Source organism: Microtus oregoni, unplaced genomic scaffold (assembly GCF_018167655.1).
Source record: "Microtus oregoni isolate MIOR12 unplaced genomic scaffold, Mior012 000011F_ref0000422, whole genome shotgun sequence".
In the NCBI taxonomy this organism is placed as follows: Eukaryota; Metazoa; Chordata; class Mammalia; order Rodentia; family Cricetidae; genus Microtus; species Microtus oregoni.
The window spans coordinates 43,685,393-43,701,421 of record NW_024543070.1 but is presented as its reverse complement, the minus strand read 5'-3'; the positions used below and the strand labels follow the sequence as shown (position 1 = coordinate 43,701,421).

Genomic DNA, 16,029 nt, shown 5'->3' with positions numbered 1-16,029 from the left:
TGTTTTGTTTTAGGAATGTATACTAAGAGTATAACTGAAAGGTTTTCAAGTATACAGTCAACTACGTTAGCATAAAATGCCATGTAGGTAATGAAATAAAAACACAACTTGAGAAAATGACTAGAATTGGTACCCTAATTGTTAAAGAGCTTTCTCCTGCCCCCTTAATACATTAAGTTAGATATGGATTCCAACCAGTGTTTATATTTTACTGAATTTGTTGAAAGGATTGTATAATAGTTCTTTCTTTGTTACCAAATTCAAAGAAGAAACTCACAGAAAAGGTATAAGCTGTATAAGGTTGAGAGACATATAAGCTTAAATTGTTTATCTAAGGAAAACTAAATAGATAGTTTTAAGATAATACAAGTTATGATAAAAATGGTTTAGGCATAAAACTTTAAATTCATCAATGTAAGTTAGATAATAGAGTATTTTCTCTGTATATGCCAAATACAAATGGACTGAACATTGTGAATATGATTCTTACCTAAAAATTGTTCTTATAATTTATAGCTTTGCTATGTTAGAGTTAAACCTTTACTTTTTATTTAGACAAGAAGGGGGAATGTAGTGGAATAATCTTTTTGTACACTGTATAGATATGTCACTCTAATTGCTTTAAAGCTGAATGGCCAATAGCTAGGTGGGACTTTGGGTGCAGATGGAGCTGGGAATAAAAAGGACAGAGATACCAGGAGATTCGGAGCAAGCAGCAAGAGCTTTACAAAGTAAAGGTAACTAAGTCATGTAAAAGAATGTAGATGAAAAGATATGGGTTAAGTTATAATAGCTAGATAGAAACTAACCTAGGTTATTGGCCAAATTTTCATAATTAGTAATAAATTTCTGTGTTGTAATTTGGGAGCTGGCTGACTGAGGGGACAAAGAAAAACTCACTACATTGAACTTAGAGATAACTAAAACAAAAAATTATAGAAAGACAACATATCAAAACTTAAAGGATGTTGGAGGAAGCTGCTTGTTGGCTCCCAGCTATCCAGACTCCCAAAATAATCACACAGAAACTCTATTAATTAAATCACTGCTTGGCCCATTAGCTCTAGCTTCTTCTTGGCTAACTCTTACATATTAATTTAATCCATTTATATTAATCTGTGCATCACCATGAGGTCTTGGCCTACCAACAAGGTTTCAGCATGTCTGTCTCCGGCAGCCGCTCCATGGTTTCTCCCTGACTCCGCCTCCTTCTCCCAGAATTCAGTTTAGTTTTCCTCACCTACCTAAGTTCTAACCTATCACAGACTCAAGACAGTTTCTTTATTAACTAATGATATTCATACCATACAGAGGGGAATCTCATATCACCAGAATGTAGCAAAAGCAACTCTAAGGGGAAAGTGTACAGAGATAAAATGTCTGTGTGAGAAAAAAAAGACTCAAGAATCCAAAAATTCCTTATATCTCAAAGAAATAGAACAATATGAATTAAACCCCAAATAACCAAAAAGAAGAAAAAATTCTTAAGGTTAGATGGCTTTAATGGGGAATTCTACTGAACATTGAAGTGAGTTTTTAATTAATGGTTTATTTTATTTTTATTTATGCATATTCATGTGTCTTTGTATTTGTACTAACATATATGTAGGTTTTTGAGGAGGCCAGAGAGAGTTTTAAGTACCAGGTATTTAGGAGCAACCAATGTGAATGTTAGGAAGTGGACTGTATTCTTCTCTGAGACCAAGTACTTTTTTTTTTTTGATGTTTATTTTTGAGCTGATTTTCTTTCTTTTTTTTTTTTAACTTTTTTTTATTGAGAAAAGGAAAAAAAACAAATTTCCTCCTCCTCCCAGCCTCCCATTTCCCTCCCCCTCCTCCCACCTTCTTCCCCTCCTCCCACCCTTCTCCCCCTCCCCCCACTCCTCTCCCCCTCCCTCTCCAGCCCAAAGAGCAATCAGGGTTCCCTGCCCTGTGGTAAGTCCTAGGTCCTCCCCCCTCCGTCTATTTCTAGGAAGGTGAACATCCAAAGTGGCTAGGCTCCCACAAAGCCAGCACATTAAGTAGGATCAAAACCCCGTGCCATTGTCCTTGGGTTCTCATCAGCCCTCATTGTTCGCCATGCTCAGAGAGTCCAGTTTTATCCCATGCTTTTTCAGTCACAGTCCAGCTGGCCTTGGTGAGCTCCCAATAGATCAGCTCCACTGTCTCAGTGGGTGGGTGCTCCCCTCGTGGTCCCGACTTCTTTGCTCATCTTCTCCCTCCTTCTGCTCCTCATTGGGACCTTGGGAGCTCAGTCCAGTGCTCCAGTGTGGGTCTCTGTCTCTGTCTCCCTCCATCACCACATGAAGGTTCTATGATGATATGCAAGATATTCGTCAGTATTGCTATAGGATAGGGTCATTTCAGATTCCCTATCCTCAGCTGCCCAAGGAACTAACTGGGGACCTCGGCTTGGGCATCTGGGAGCCACTCTAGGTTCAAGTCTCTTGCCAACCCGAAGGTGGCTCCCTTAACTAAGAATTGTGCTTCCGTGCTCCCCTATCCAACCTTCCTTTATCCCAATCCTCCTTTTTCCCCAAGTTCCCCCCATTCTCCCCTTCTCCCTTTTCTCTCTCCATCTCCCCTTACCCCCATCCCACCCCACCCCCAAGATCTCAATTTTCTCCCCGGCAATTTTGTCTACTTCCCACAGCCAAGAGGACAACTATATGCTTTTCCTTTGGTTCACCTTCTTACTTAGCTTCTTTGGGATCACCAATTGTAGACTCCGTGACCCTTGTTTATGGCTAGAAACCAATTATGAGTGAGTACATCCCATGTTCATCTTTTTGGGTCTGGGTTACCTTACTCAGTATAGTATTTTCTATTTCCATCCTAAGACAAAAAGGCAACCTACTGACTGGGAGAAGATCTTCACCAACCCCGCAACAGACAAAGGTCTGATCTCCAAAATATATAGAGAACTCAGGAAACTAGACTTTAAAATGCTAATTAACCCAATTAAAAAATGGGGCACTGAACTGAACAGAGAATTCTCAGCAGAGGAAGTTCAAATGGCCAAAAGACACTTAAGGTCATGCTCAACCTCCTTAGCAATCAGGGAAATGCAAATCAAAACAACTTTGAGATATCATCTTACACTTGTCAGAATGGCTAAAATCAAAAACTCCAATGATAGCCTTTGCTGGAGAGGCTGTGGAGGAAGGGGAACCCTCATCCATTGCTGGTGGGAATGCAATCTTGTGCAACCACTTTGGAAATCAGTGTTTCGGTTTCTCAGGAAATTCTGGATCAACCTACCCCTGGACCCAGCAATACCACTCCCGGGAATATACCCAAGAGATGCCCTATCATATGACAAGAGCATTTGTTCAACTATGTTCATAGCAGTATTATTTGTAATAGCCAGAACCTGGAAACAACCTAGATGCCCTTCAATGGAAGAATGGATGAAGAAAGTGTGGAATATCTACACATTAGAGTACTATGCTGCGGTAAAAAACAATGACTTCTCAAATTTTGCATGCAAATGGATGGAAATAGAAAACACTATCCTGAGTGAGGTAACCCAGACCCAAAGAGACCAAGTACTTTTATTTGCTAACCATTTCTCTATCCTTTTACCAAACATTTAAAGGAAACTTGACATACTTCACAAATGTTGGATAGACCCTCTAACTGCCTTTTCTCTCTCTCAGAACTTGAATTAACCTTGGCTTCTTAGCCTGGTAGCCTCTCTCCTTCAAAAGAGTTGATAAAATACACTGCAACTTCACAGAGTTTAAAGAATTCAGTATCTCATGCTTTTTCAGTCACAGTCCAGGTGGCCTTGGTGAGCTCCCAATAGATCAGCTCCACTGTCTCAGTGGGTGGGTGCTCCCCTCGTGGTCCCGACTTCTTTGCTCATCTTCTCCCTCCTTCTGCTCCTCATCGGGACCTTGGGAGCTCAGTCCAGTGCTCCAGTGTGGGTCTCTGTCTCTGTCTCCATCCATCACCAGATGAAGGTTCTATGATGATATGCAAGATATTCGTCAGTATTGCTCTACTCTCTGAGCATGGCCAACAATGAGTGCTGATGAGAACCCAAGGACAATGGCACGGGGTTTTGAACCTACGTAATGTGCTGGCTTTGTGGGAGCCTAGCCAGTTTGGATGTTCACCTTCCTAGAAATGCACGGAGGGGGGAGGACCTAGGACTTACCACAGGGCAGGGAAATCTGACTGCTCTTTGGGCTGGAGAGGGAGGGGGAGAGGAGTGGGGGGAGGGGGAGAAGGGTGGGAGGAGGGGGAGGGAAATGGGAGGCTGGGAGGAGGAGGAAATTTGTTTTTTTTTCTCTTTTCTCAATTAAAAAAAAAGTTAAAAAAAAATAAGAAGAATTCAGTATCTCCCTCCCACCTGCAGCTGTGAGCAAGCCCTGCTCTCTGATAATCCTAGACCAAGGATGATTCTGAGTTACAATTTTTTTTTGTACTTTCCTGATTTCTTAGGACTCCTGTCACATATGCTGGGCAGGTACAGCTAGGTCCTATAGTATGAAATTTGCCTACCTCCTTAAAAATATGTTGGAATCAAAAACTCTCCTGTTCTTCAGATTTGAAAGGAAGTTTCTTTCTCCCTGTAAGGGTGAATAATGGCTGTAAATGGACATGATATCCATGTATATTCTGACATTACAAAAACACAGTATCTGTCTTTTTCCCTTAGGACCAAGCAATACATGCTAGCTATCCTCCCTAATGGTTTCCAATTTCAAATCCCCATCATAATTTCACATGGTGTCAGATTCTCTCCCTGCTCCCCTCCTCTCTCTTATTAATGCTCACTAGAGGGTAATTTTTGTGAGCGTCTTTCTAGGAACAGACTTCCTTTTGTAATTTTGAGCAAGTGTTTCTAAAATTTGAAGACAAAAGAACACTTTCAAACTTCTCTAATGGAAGTCATCATTATTACCCTGATAAGAAACCCGAATAAGTGTGTTACAAAATAAAAGATGGTGTAGGAGGTCCTTTTGTATTTGTGTTGCTTTCATTGGTTAATAAAGAAACTGATTTGGTCCTGGTGATAGGGCAGAAATTAGGTAGGTGGGGAGACAGAACTGAATTCTGGAAGAAAGGAAGTAGAGGGAGAACCGCCATGGAGCTGTCAGAGTCAAACATGTTGAATCTTTCCCGGTAAGCCATGACCTCGTGGTGAAATACAGATTATTAGAAATGGGTTGAATCAAGATGTGAGAGTTAGCCAATAAGAGGCTAGAACTAATGGGCCAGGCAGTGTTTAAATAAATACAGTTTCTGTGTGATTATTTTGGGTGTAAACTAGCAGGGAGGGACAAAGAAAGGGCCTACACTCCTTTCAACAAAAAGATTTTATTGACATGTATTAGTTGTACATATTAATTTAACTCAGTGTTATATTTCAATACATGTTTATAGCAGGCACAACCAAAAGCAGCCTCTTTTTTTACCACTCAGTTCCTTCTCAGCCTCTAATAGTCACTATTATACACTCTAGCAAGTGCTCTCCTCTGTCTATTCCCCTTTGAGATGGGATTATAAGAAGTGACAGAGAGGCCTAGCTTGTTATGTAGCCACTAGTATCTGAACTCAAATCTTCAAGATTGAACAAGTACTCTTAGCCTTGAGCTATCTCTCCAACCCCCAATCTAAGATACTGTAAGGATGATAATACTGATCTTAAGTGTGGTAGCGGTGGTGTAAGCCTTTAATTTCAGCACTAGGGAGGCTGAGGGAGGCCGATTTTTGTGAGTTCAAGGCTAGCCTGTTCTACAGAGCTAGTTTAAGGACAGCCAAGGCTGTTACATTGTATAACCCTGTCTTGAAAAAGAAAAAATAAAATAGAATACAAACAAAAACCCTGACTTTAAAAGACCTCAAATTAAGAACTGCAGACGAGAAAAGAAACCAGGTAATATATGAATTCCTTGGATGAGGGAGCTGATAATTGTAAATTTAAAAAAATAGAGTAGGTGGAATTGAAAGGAAGTACCCCAAAGACTGAGGAGGGAGAATTCACCTGTCTGCACTGCCCCTCCCCCACTCTCAGAAGCCCTTTGTGATGTGGAGTCCCCAGTTCTGTGAGGAAGTGGACATGGGTTATCCTTCACTCCTCAGGGAGAGCCCGATCAGTTCAGATGGAGAATCTTCCCTCTCTTCTGGAAAGCATATACGCCACATGGCTGAGCCTCAGCTCCACGATGGACACAATGGATGTGATATTTGCCATTGTGTGTGGACTGGGGTTCTACCTTCTGTTACTTCCCTTCATTGATAGTCATCTGTCTCTACCGCTACCCAATATAAAGTTCACCAGGAAGGTAAGAAACTCTCAATCTGTCTAACAGAGAATACCTCTCTCTCTCTCTCTCTCTCTCTCTCTCTCTCTCCCTCCCTCCCTCCCTCCCCTCTCCTTCCCTCCCTGTCTCCCTCTCTCTCCCTCTTTCTCTTCCTTCCCCCACTCCATCCTTCTCTTCTCTGCATCTCTTTCTTGATTTTTAAATTAGCATAAAAAGTACTGGGTTTAATGATGGGATCTTCAAACAAACTTCATTTTTTGTTGATTTCTGTCTTCCATCCCCTTCTCCTCTCTCATCTCCCTCCCTACTTGTGCTCCTCCACTACCCACAAGCCCCTTTTTGGCTTTCATGTGACATGGATCCTTTTACCGGTCTCTTCTGCCCCAACGCCACATTTTACTACAAATTTCCACATGTCCAAATCAAGTAGAGAAATGGCTGGTGAGACATCTCCAGAAGGAGCAGAAATCTATTCTCCTGGGAACTGGTGGAGCAGAGTTGAGAACAGTCACCAGGGCATTTATCTGGAGCTCACAGTATGTCTGTGAGGTATGCTGGTGTGCCAGGGTGAACTTGAATGTCATGGTTTCATGGATAGGACCGGCATTCTTCATATATATTGGGGGCCTCTGTATCAGGGATAAGACAAGCATTGATCACCGGTTCATATGTTCTCTTCTCCTGTACAATCCTTTCCTCTGTGATGCTTTGTCTGAGGACTGTGCTGAGCCTCAAAAGGTATTAGACCAGAGGCCAGAGTGACTTCTGGCTTCAAGCAGCAGAATTCAACCTGGCAACTATGAAGCAACTACAGAGATTTGACTCTTGAGCAGAACAGTTACTGTAGACATCCAAGGTTGGCCTCACAGTGCAAATGCCTGTGCATCAATCAGGAGACTAAAGAAGAATGGAAGATGTTCTGTTCTATAACCCTCTCCTTAATTTTGTTACACAGAGACCTTGCAAACCCACTTCCATGGTAGGCAGTGACGGGAAAGGGTCTCTGGAAGTTGGTGTCTCGTAGCCTAACTCCAGGTTCAGATTCACAACTATGTCTGTCTCCCATAACACTGGGGTTACAAGCACATGTGCAACTATGAGGCTTTTTACATGAGTGATGGGGACCTGAACTTAGGTTCTCATGCAGCAATGTTCTTACCCACTAGGCCATCTCCACATCTCCCTTCTTATATTTCTTAAAGAAAACTGGTTGACAAAAGTGTTCAGTAGGTAAGTGCTTGTTTTGCAAGCATGAAGACCTGGGTTTATATACTCAACACCCAATATTAGAAAGCTGGGCATAGTGATGTGTGCCTATAGTCTTGGTGCTAAGGAAACAAAGACAGCAGGATCCATGAAGTTTCCTGGACAACCAGTCTAACTGCATCAGTAAGTTCCAGGTTTAGTAAAGGACTCTATCATTAAAAAATAAAGTGACAGAAAGAGTACTGACAGGAATCCCTGGTCTCCCATATTCATACACACTTGAATACATATGGGAGAGAGAAGAGAGAGAGAGAGAGAGAGAGAGAGAGATATTTTTCACTCACTTCTTTAAACCCAGTACTTGGAAGACAGAGGTAAGTAGATCTCTGTGAGTTCAAGACTAACCTGATTTATATAGTTAATTCCAGGCCAGCCAGGGCTGGAGAGATGTCTTAGCATTTGAGAACACTTGCTGTTCTTCCAGAGAAACCAAGTTTGCTTCCCAGACAGAACACATAGTTCACAACCACCTATACTCTAGTTCTAAGAGATCCAATATACTAATACACTATTCTGGTCTATGCTAGTGGCTAGGCATACAGCACAATACACACACACACACATCCCATACAACCACACACACATACCACACCACACAACCACATACACACACACACCACACACAGAAATGGCATTAATTCCGTATCAAATTAAAAAATTCATGAGTATCTGCAGCTTCTCTAGAGGATAATGAGAACATTTATCATCTATCTATATCTATCTATCTATCTATCTATCTATCTATCTATCTATCTATCCCTGCCAATCATCTCTTTCTCTCTCAGCCTCAAAGGCAGATGACTTGGCAGAGTCGGTACAGGAAAAAGTTTGGGACTCATTCTAGGAAAGATCTCAAAGGTAAGTCAGTCTTTGCCATTAGTTTGCCTGTGAGGAGCTAGCACCATGTTTCCCAGGTGAGTTGCAGAGGCCTAAGAGGGAGGTTCCTGGGAAGGAAACAAGAATACCATACTCAGGCTCTTGTGTTAGAAGAAAGCTGTGATGAGCCAGCTAACAGGTGTTCCTAACAGGGAGGGCTCTGGACTATTTGGAGCAATGTTACCAGGATTTGGAGGTGGGACCTGGAGTAAAGCTGATTCTTTTCTGAGGTGACCCCATCCTTTCTCCCAGAGGTCAGTTAGAAGGATCATGGGGGGAGGGTGACAGCTATAGGATCTGCTTATGAATGATTAAATGCTGTCCATCCATCTATCTTGAGAACGCCATTGATCATGGATTACATGACTTTGGATGTTAATGAGCAGGCTCTATAGTCTAATCTCATAATCTTTTCTAATTCTACACCCACACATTTAGCTTACTATAAAAACCTTATGCCTTACCTTACACCATTATAACCCAGTCTCCTGATTTCCAGCTTGGAGAGAAAGCCTGGAAAAGCTGAAAGAAAAAGAAAAAGATGAATCATTTCTAGAAGAAATTAGCCCAGGATACCATTTGAATTATTTAGGGAACATGTTTAAGTCACCAAGTACTAAGCAAGACAGAACTATCCTGCCACCCTTTTGGAACCTGAAAGAAAAATCAGAACAGCAAATGACCACTCAGAAACTATCATATCCCACCATCTTGGGGGACAATTTTCAAGAGAAATACAACCAGCTCTTTTGGGGTCTCCCTTCTCTGCACAGTGAATCTCTAATGGCCACTGCCTGGATCCCTCAGGCTTCTTCTACTCTCCCTTCTCCCTTTTTCTTATTCAATGTCATCTCAAGAGCTTATCCAGTTCAAATGCGGGAGAAGATGTCTCCAGGGCATTCCTGTACACGTCCTCTGTCCTACCTGGACCTCCAATCTCCACCCTTAATTCTGTCTCCACCCCAATTCCAGGCCCCAGCTCCGAATCAAGTCCATCCTCAGTCCCCTCTCCCAGCCCAACTACCCTCTTCTCTACCCTACACAAGTGATTATGGAGATTATGGACCATCTTGTTCTCAGTCACAAAGTCAGTCACAGTGTCTCCCTACTGAAATACATCACACAGAAGGGCACTCGCTAACAAAACTAGAAAGTAGGCTGCCTTTACCCTTGATGGTCCAGAGACCTCAAGAAGTCTATGATGTCTTGGCCCCCAACGTTTCCCAAGACTGGGTAGTCTCTATCCTCCCTGACAATTTTCCTATCAGCTGTGAGCTCCGAGAGAAACTGGAGCAACACATTCAAAAGTGGCTCATTCAACACCGATGGGACCTTCCTCGTAAGATCCAAGAGTCTCTGGAAGTGATGCAGCTTCAGAACACAGTAACAGGACCTTGTCAAATCAGAGACAAACCAGGCCCCTTACGATCCTCTGTGTCTATGGGCAACCATAGCAAGGATGACCACAAGGTGAGATTCCAAATAAAAAAGGAATCTGGAAAAAATTTGGGACCAATTCTTGGAAACATCTCAAAAGATCCAAACAGGTGCTTGGAAAAAGCTCCAGTAACATTACAAGGGGCAAATCTTTTAAAGTCAGAAAGAAATCCAGTGAAGAACTTGAAGAGAGACTCCAAAACTGACTCAACGGAACAATTTAATTTAAACAAATTAAAAAGCATCCTGAAAGCTCATGTGGGCACAAAGTCAGAGCAAATCAATCAAGGTCTGATCCCTCTGAGTGTGCGTCGATCCTGGCTTGCTATGAAAGATGGTCTTTTCATGTCTGATATCCAAATGGAAACTAAGAAATTAGCATCCTCTAAGACATCAGAAAAATCCATGAACTCTTCACAGAAGCTTGCCTTTCTTGATCCAGGCACTCACCAGGCCCTGGAGGAACATATTGTAAGGTTTTGGGTGAAGCACAGGTGGGGTCTACCCCTCAAGATGCTCAAACCCATAAATCTTCTTAAGTTTAAAAACGTTGAGTCCTTGCCTGTTGCACTGTGTGACTTGCCCTCCTCAACCACCTCTGTATCTGGGACCAGTTCAGCAGTTGAGATAGTCGGGTTCCTAGGAAAACCATGCCAGACATGTTTGAGAGAGGTGGTAATTGAGGATTCTTCTCCATCACTAGGGAGTCTTCTCCTTGTTGCCTCTCCTTCCTGTAAGGGCATCAAGAGAACCCTGAGAGCATTTCCATCTGGTGCTGACCATGAGCCTTCACAGGTCCTGCCAAACAAATCAGAGAGCAAGCATCATTCTGAAACTCTCAAACATAAAGTCATGGATACACCATCTCAGAGTGGGACTGTCTTAGAGAAAGAGAGAGAGACCCAAGGAGTCCTTTTACTGCCTAGAAGAATCAGTGTCCAAAACCCAGGGGCACACAGTCACCAGGCAAAAACAGTTAGCAAGTTTCCACAAAGTGTGGAGACAGAATCAGCCAGCCAGCCACAGGTCTATACCAGTGCTGTGCTCCTTCCTGAATATCCCAGGAGCGCACTGCTTCCTGCAGACACTTTGGCTTCCCTTGGGTTAGGTGACATTGTGATGGTAGGAGGGGACAATAGCCTGGTGCAGCAGAAGCCCAGTACTCCAAACCATCAAGTCTCACCGAAGAGCCGAATCAAAGTGTTGACATCTACTTACCAAGGTGAGGAAGCTAAAAGACCAAGTAAAGGAGATCATGAAGGGCCCAAGCTCACCAGAGTCAAGGAGAAGGAAGATAAATTGATAAGAAAGCATCAGCCCCTTCCAAAACCTACACAGGTTCCTCCAGAAAGCCCCTTCCAAAAATTTGTGAGCCGCTTTCTTCAGTGGATTCACCCCAAGAAAGCAATAAAAGGGCAGGAATCTCCTAAGAAAGGTAAGCCTACAGCAGCTACTGCCCAGAGTCCACGAAACCAAGTAAAGAAACCACGCGTGGACAGCAATGTTGCTGAGGCCCAGGAACTTACAACAGCCATTGGACAGATGCTAGAAAAAAAAATGATACAGCAACGTAAACAATGTGCTTCCAAGTTAAAACAGCACTGGGAAACGCTTCCACCCCCTGCCTCTCAGTCTTCCTATGGCCATAAGCCAGTCTCTGGCTCAGAGCAAAGAAGAGCACCCAGCCACCTAGCCAATTCCTTCTACCAAAGGTATTCTACAAAGGAGAGGCACATCAAAAGCCAACCATCTCAGAAAAATGTACCATTTAGAAATGAACCACAGACCCTTCAGAATCCCAGCCCCTTGCCGCGTAACACAACTTTGAACCTAGAAAGTTCCTCTCAGAATGGAACAATAATGCCAAATGTTTCAAGTTACCATCTCTGCTGTCCTAGGCACTGTGCTGTACGGAGAAGTATCTATAGCCAACTAGAAAATTCCTCTCTAGTTTTCACTAGTAGAAAAGCATAATCAAAAGAAAAAAAACTTGGTCCATGTAAAAATTATTTATCTCGTATTAATACATTCAAGATATTTAATGTAGCCCAAAACACATATTTTCCTCTTAATAAAGAGTGATGGTTTCTCTCTGTTCCATGTTTTTTTTTCTTTTTATTTTTTTTAATTTATTTATTTATTAAGGATTTCTGCCTCGTCCCCACAACCGCTTCCCATTTCCCTCCCCCTCCCCCGATCAAGTCCCCCCCCCTCATCTGCTCGAAGAGCAATCAGGGTTCCCTGACCTGTGGGAAGCCCAAGGACTGCCCACCTCTATCCAGGTCTCGTAAGGTGAGCATTCAAACTGCCTAGGCTCCCACAAAGCCAGTACGTGCAGTAGGATCAAAAACCCACTGCAATTGTTCTTGAATTCTCAGTATTCCTCATTGTCCGCTATGTTCAGCTAGTCCGGATTTATCCCATGCTTTTTCAGACCTAGGCCAGCTGGCCTTGGTGAGATCCCAATAGAACATCCCCATTGTCTTAGTGTGTGGGTGCACCCCTCGTGGTCCTGAGTTCCTTGCTCGTGCTCCGTCTCCTTCTGCTCCTGATTTGGACCTTGAGATTTCTGTCCGGTGCTCCCGTGTGGGTCTCTGTCTCTGTCTCCTTTCATCGCCTGATGAAGGTTAATATTCCTGAGGATGCCTATGTGTCTGTTCCATGTTTTATATGGGCTTTGGTTTCTACCAGAGATAAATGAGGATGGGTGATTGGCAGAGATAGTGAAAACCCACTTCCACAAAAACTCTTGACATCAAAACAGTTTCCAGTGTCCAGGGAGATGGTTCTCTTGGTAAAATGCTTGATGCAAAAGAATAAAGACCTGAGTTTTGATCTTTAGCATACATGTAAAAACCAAGCACAATGCTATTTTTAATCCCAATGTTGGGGAGAGGAAGACAAGAGGAAGCCTTTTCTCCTGGGGAAAGGTAGAAACAGTACAGCCTTAAGAAAAATTCAGTCATATGCTAGCCACCTCTTTACATTCCTCATGCTCTACAACAGCAGAGGAAAGCACCTTCCAGGTCAGGGTAATGGTATCATTCAGGGATGCCATTGAAGGTCATGTCTACTCCAGAGGAATGACTCCTACAGTTCACTTACCTTAATCTGTCTCACAGCTAACTCCAGTCCAGGGAAGCATTCTGGATTAATGAAGAGGGATATGATTGAGAGTTGGGGATTGTAGACTCAGGGTTGTATAAAAAGAAATTAAAACCTTGGAATCAAAGACAGAAACATGAAGGTGCTATAAACATGTTATCAGTGAGGAACCCTTACTGTTCCCCTGCCATCTGGAAACCAAGAGGGGGAGGATGTTAGGGGCCAAGTGAATCATCTTGTTCACACTTGTATCCCATCTATGATCCTTGGTCTCAGACCTAGAGAACCCAACAAACAAACAGCCCAACACAGACTGGATTGGAATTTAAAAAAAAATTAGGAAAGATAAATTTTTTAATGTTGAATATAATCAAATCTCTAATCCTGGAAAGGATGATTTCACAATAGATCTCAAGACGAAGGATCTTGAGATCTTGCCTGTTGTGTGTGTACTACTACCAGTACAGAAATGGAAAATTTAGAAAGGGTGGAGGGGATGATTTGGAATCACATGCAAATTTTCCTCAGCTCTTTGTCCTTGTTTAGTTCAGAGACCAATAGGAAAGACACAATCAGAAAGGGTGTGCATTGCCAGTACCTCGTCAAAATGTACCCCCTCCCCTGTGTCGAAGGGTATAGGAGAGGTCTATGCACTACTCTCTGCTTCTAGCATTCCTTCATACTGGGATCTGTTCATACAGAAAATTAGAAGGAGGAGGAACTATTTATGTGGAGAACATGTTCCAAGCTGTGCTACACACAGAACACAGAATAGTCACAGCTTAGAGACCTCATAACCCATGGAGGAGAACCTTGTACCAGACTGATCCTGATGCCAACAGAAATGAGCTCTGACCACCACAAATGGGATAGTAATCACAGTAATGTAGGGATAGTAATCACAGGCCTCTGGAGTCTAGGTGCTGATGCAACTAGCCTTCTCTTAAAGATGGACAACTAAGTTAGCCTCCAGAGTGGGACCAACAGTGAATGGAGCTGGGGCTGACAGAAGGGCCTCAAACTGGAAGTATAGTTGTTATCCAGACTACAAAAACTAAGAAGAGGGTAATATAGACTGGACCTTGACCTCAGAAGAGGTCATATCTGACTGGTCCTGGCTTCTCTCAGGACACCAAGAGGTGAGTTTTCTGAAGTGTGGAGGAGCTGGACCAAGGTCCCATGGTTCTTATCAGGAAAAGGGCAATACATTAGCTACACTGTTGAACCAGACAGAGACGTTGATTCTCCATCCTCCATAGGATTCAGGAAGGTCATCAAAGAGATCTACAGAAGCCTCCCAGAGAGACCAGACAGCATGCACACCTCTCAGTGCCTCACATTGCTTTGTAATTTGAAAGTTCTCACAGTGACTTTCCATGGGAACCTCACATAGCTGAGTCCTCATGTCAACCTATACATGCCCCCATGGAGATTTCTATGAAAGCTCTTATACACAAATCTCAAAGACTCCCTTTAGAGGCCTCTACAAAGACCACACACAGACCTTTCAGTCACACAGAGGCCTCAATTTCATAGTTGCACCTCTTCTCACACAGACAAATTCCCAGACCCCACACTTAAACTTCCATATAAACCTTATATAGAGACCTGTCTCAGCCAGCAAATAGGGACCCACAGATACTGCTCACATAAACCTTATCTAGAGACCTGTCTCAGCCAGCAAATAGGGACCCACAGATACTGCTCACATAAACCTTATCTAGAGACCTGTCTCAGCCAGCAAATAGGGACCCACAGATACTGCTCACAAAACACCTAAAGCAACACAACGACCACCCCACAAGACCCAGTGTTCTCCCAAAGACACCCCTAGTCAGCATGCAGAGATTCCAAATCCCAAATTCCCCCAGAAAACCCCAAAGACTACCTCACAGATACAGTCAGAAAAGAGAGACTCCCCAAGTCTCAAAAATCTCTCACAGGGACTACCCTCCCTCATGCTCTACAGATATTTCTTAGATTCCAATCACCACCCTGAGAAAACCAGGTGATGTTTCCCATCTCTCACAAGTCTAATTCAGAGAGCGCATTAGAGACTGCCATAGAGACTTCCCATGGAGCTGTTCACAAGAACTTCTTTCTGATACTGTACAGAGAGAGAGCACCTTATAAACTTCCCACACAACACAGATCTCCCATTGCCTGGGATGTGTCAAAGAACTCACAGAGCAACCTTCACAGAAGTTTAACTAAAACCTCTTATGGAGACTCCACAGAAACCTCATCCAGAGAACTGGGGTGCTGAGGGAATGAAGAAAGGACCAACAGACAAAGGTATAGTAAAGCTGGGATTAGGTGGAATCTGCTATCACCTCAACTAGGAACCTCAGTGTGTTCATTATGTACAGCACAAACAAAGGGGCTACCTAGTCTTAATAGAAGGGCTCTGTAGGTGAGGTGTAGCTCAGGCTGTAAACTTCTGGAAAAGGAAGCTGTGGTTGCTAGTTTTGTGCACAATTATCAATTGTTTATAAACACTAATACTTAGACTGCTGAGCAAAATATTGCCATTCTTCTAGAGCCTGGCCAATATAGGTAATGGCTTTGGCAACTTCTCATGGGTCCTAGGGCCACTGAGTCCTCAACATGGCTGGGTGCATGTCAACAACACATATTCACTTGTTGTAGGAGGCTGCTTGCTCCCGGCTACTCAGCCCCGAAATAACCACACAAAACTGCATTAATTAAATCACTGCTTGACCTATTAGCTCTAACTTCTTTTTTTTTTTTTTTTTTTCCAAGCAGCTTTGTCTTTCTTTATTCCTTTCCTTTCCCACTGAGCCAGGAATCTGGTTGCTGGCTGTGGGTATTTCCTTCCTGCAAACTCTGACAGTGTACAGTCTTTACCATCTTTCCTTTATGTAGTCACTGCTCTGCAGCAAGCTCCTTGAGGACAGGGATGTCCCTTTCCCATATTTCCTAAGCTCCTTATAAACCCATCATAGATGAGCAATAAACGTGGATTTATTTCAATATTTACAGTGATAACCCCAACTTTTGAATATGTGCCAGCTTTCCAAGGTGAAGATTCTCTCAGGCCCTTTGCCTG

The 16,029-nt window shown here is 43.0% G+C and overlaps 1 protein-coding gene across 1 annotated transcript; it reads left to right on the top strand.

Moving 5' to 3' along the window:
• The first annotated feature begins 6,113 nt into the window (after positions 1–6,113).
• Positions 6,114–11,828, top strand: LOC121453203 (spermatogenesis-associated protein 31-like). The gene is made up of 4 exons (XM_041659728.1): positions 6,114–6,296; positions 8,327–8,399; positions 8,917–10,012; positions 10,097–11,828. The coding sequence occupies exons 1-4, from the start codon at positions 6,114–6,116 to the stop codon at positions 11,826–11,828; spliced, it is 3,084 nt and encodes a 1,027-aa protein (XP_041515662.1).
• Positions 11,829–16,029: the final 4,201 nt, after the last annotated feature.

Excerpts from the sequence above, each read along its gene's own strand:
- LOC121453203 (XM_041659728.1), top strand. The coding sequence starts at position 6,114 with ATGGAGAATCTTCCCTCTCTTCTGGAAAGCATATACGCCACATGGCTG. Across the intron at positions 6,297-8,326 it reads ATATAAAGTTCACCAGGAAG|CCTCAAAGGCAGATGACTTG; the intron begins GTAAGAAACTCT and ends TTTCTCTCTCAG. Across the intron at positions 8,400-8,916 it reads TTCTAGGAAAGATCTCAAAG|CTTGGAGAGAAAGCCTGGAA; the intron begins GTAAGTCAGTCT and ends CCTGATTTCCAG.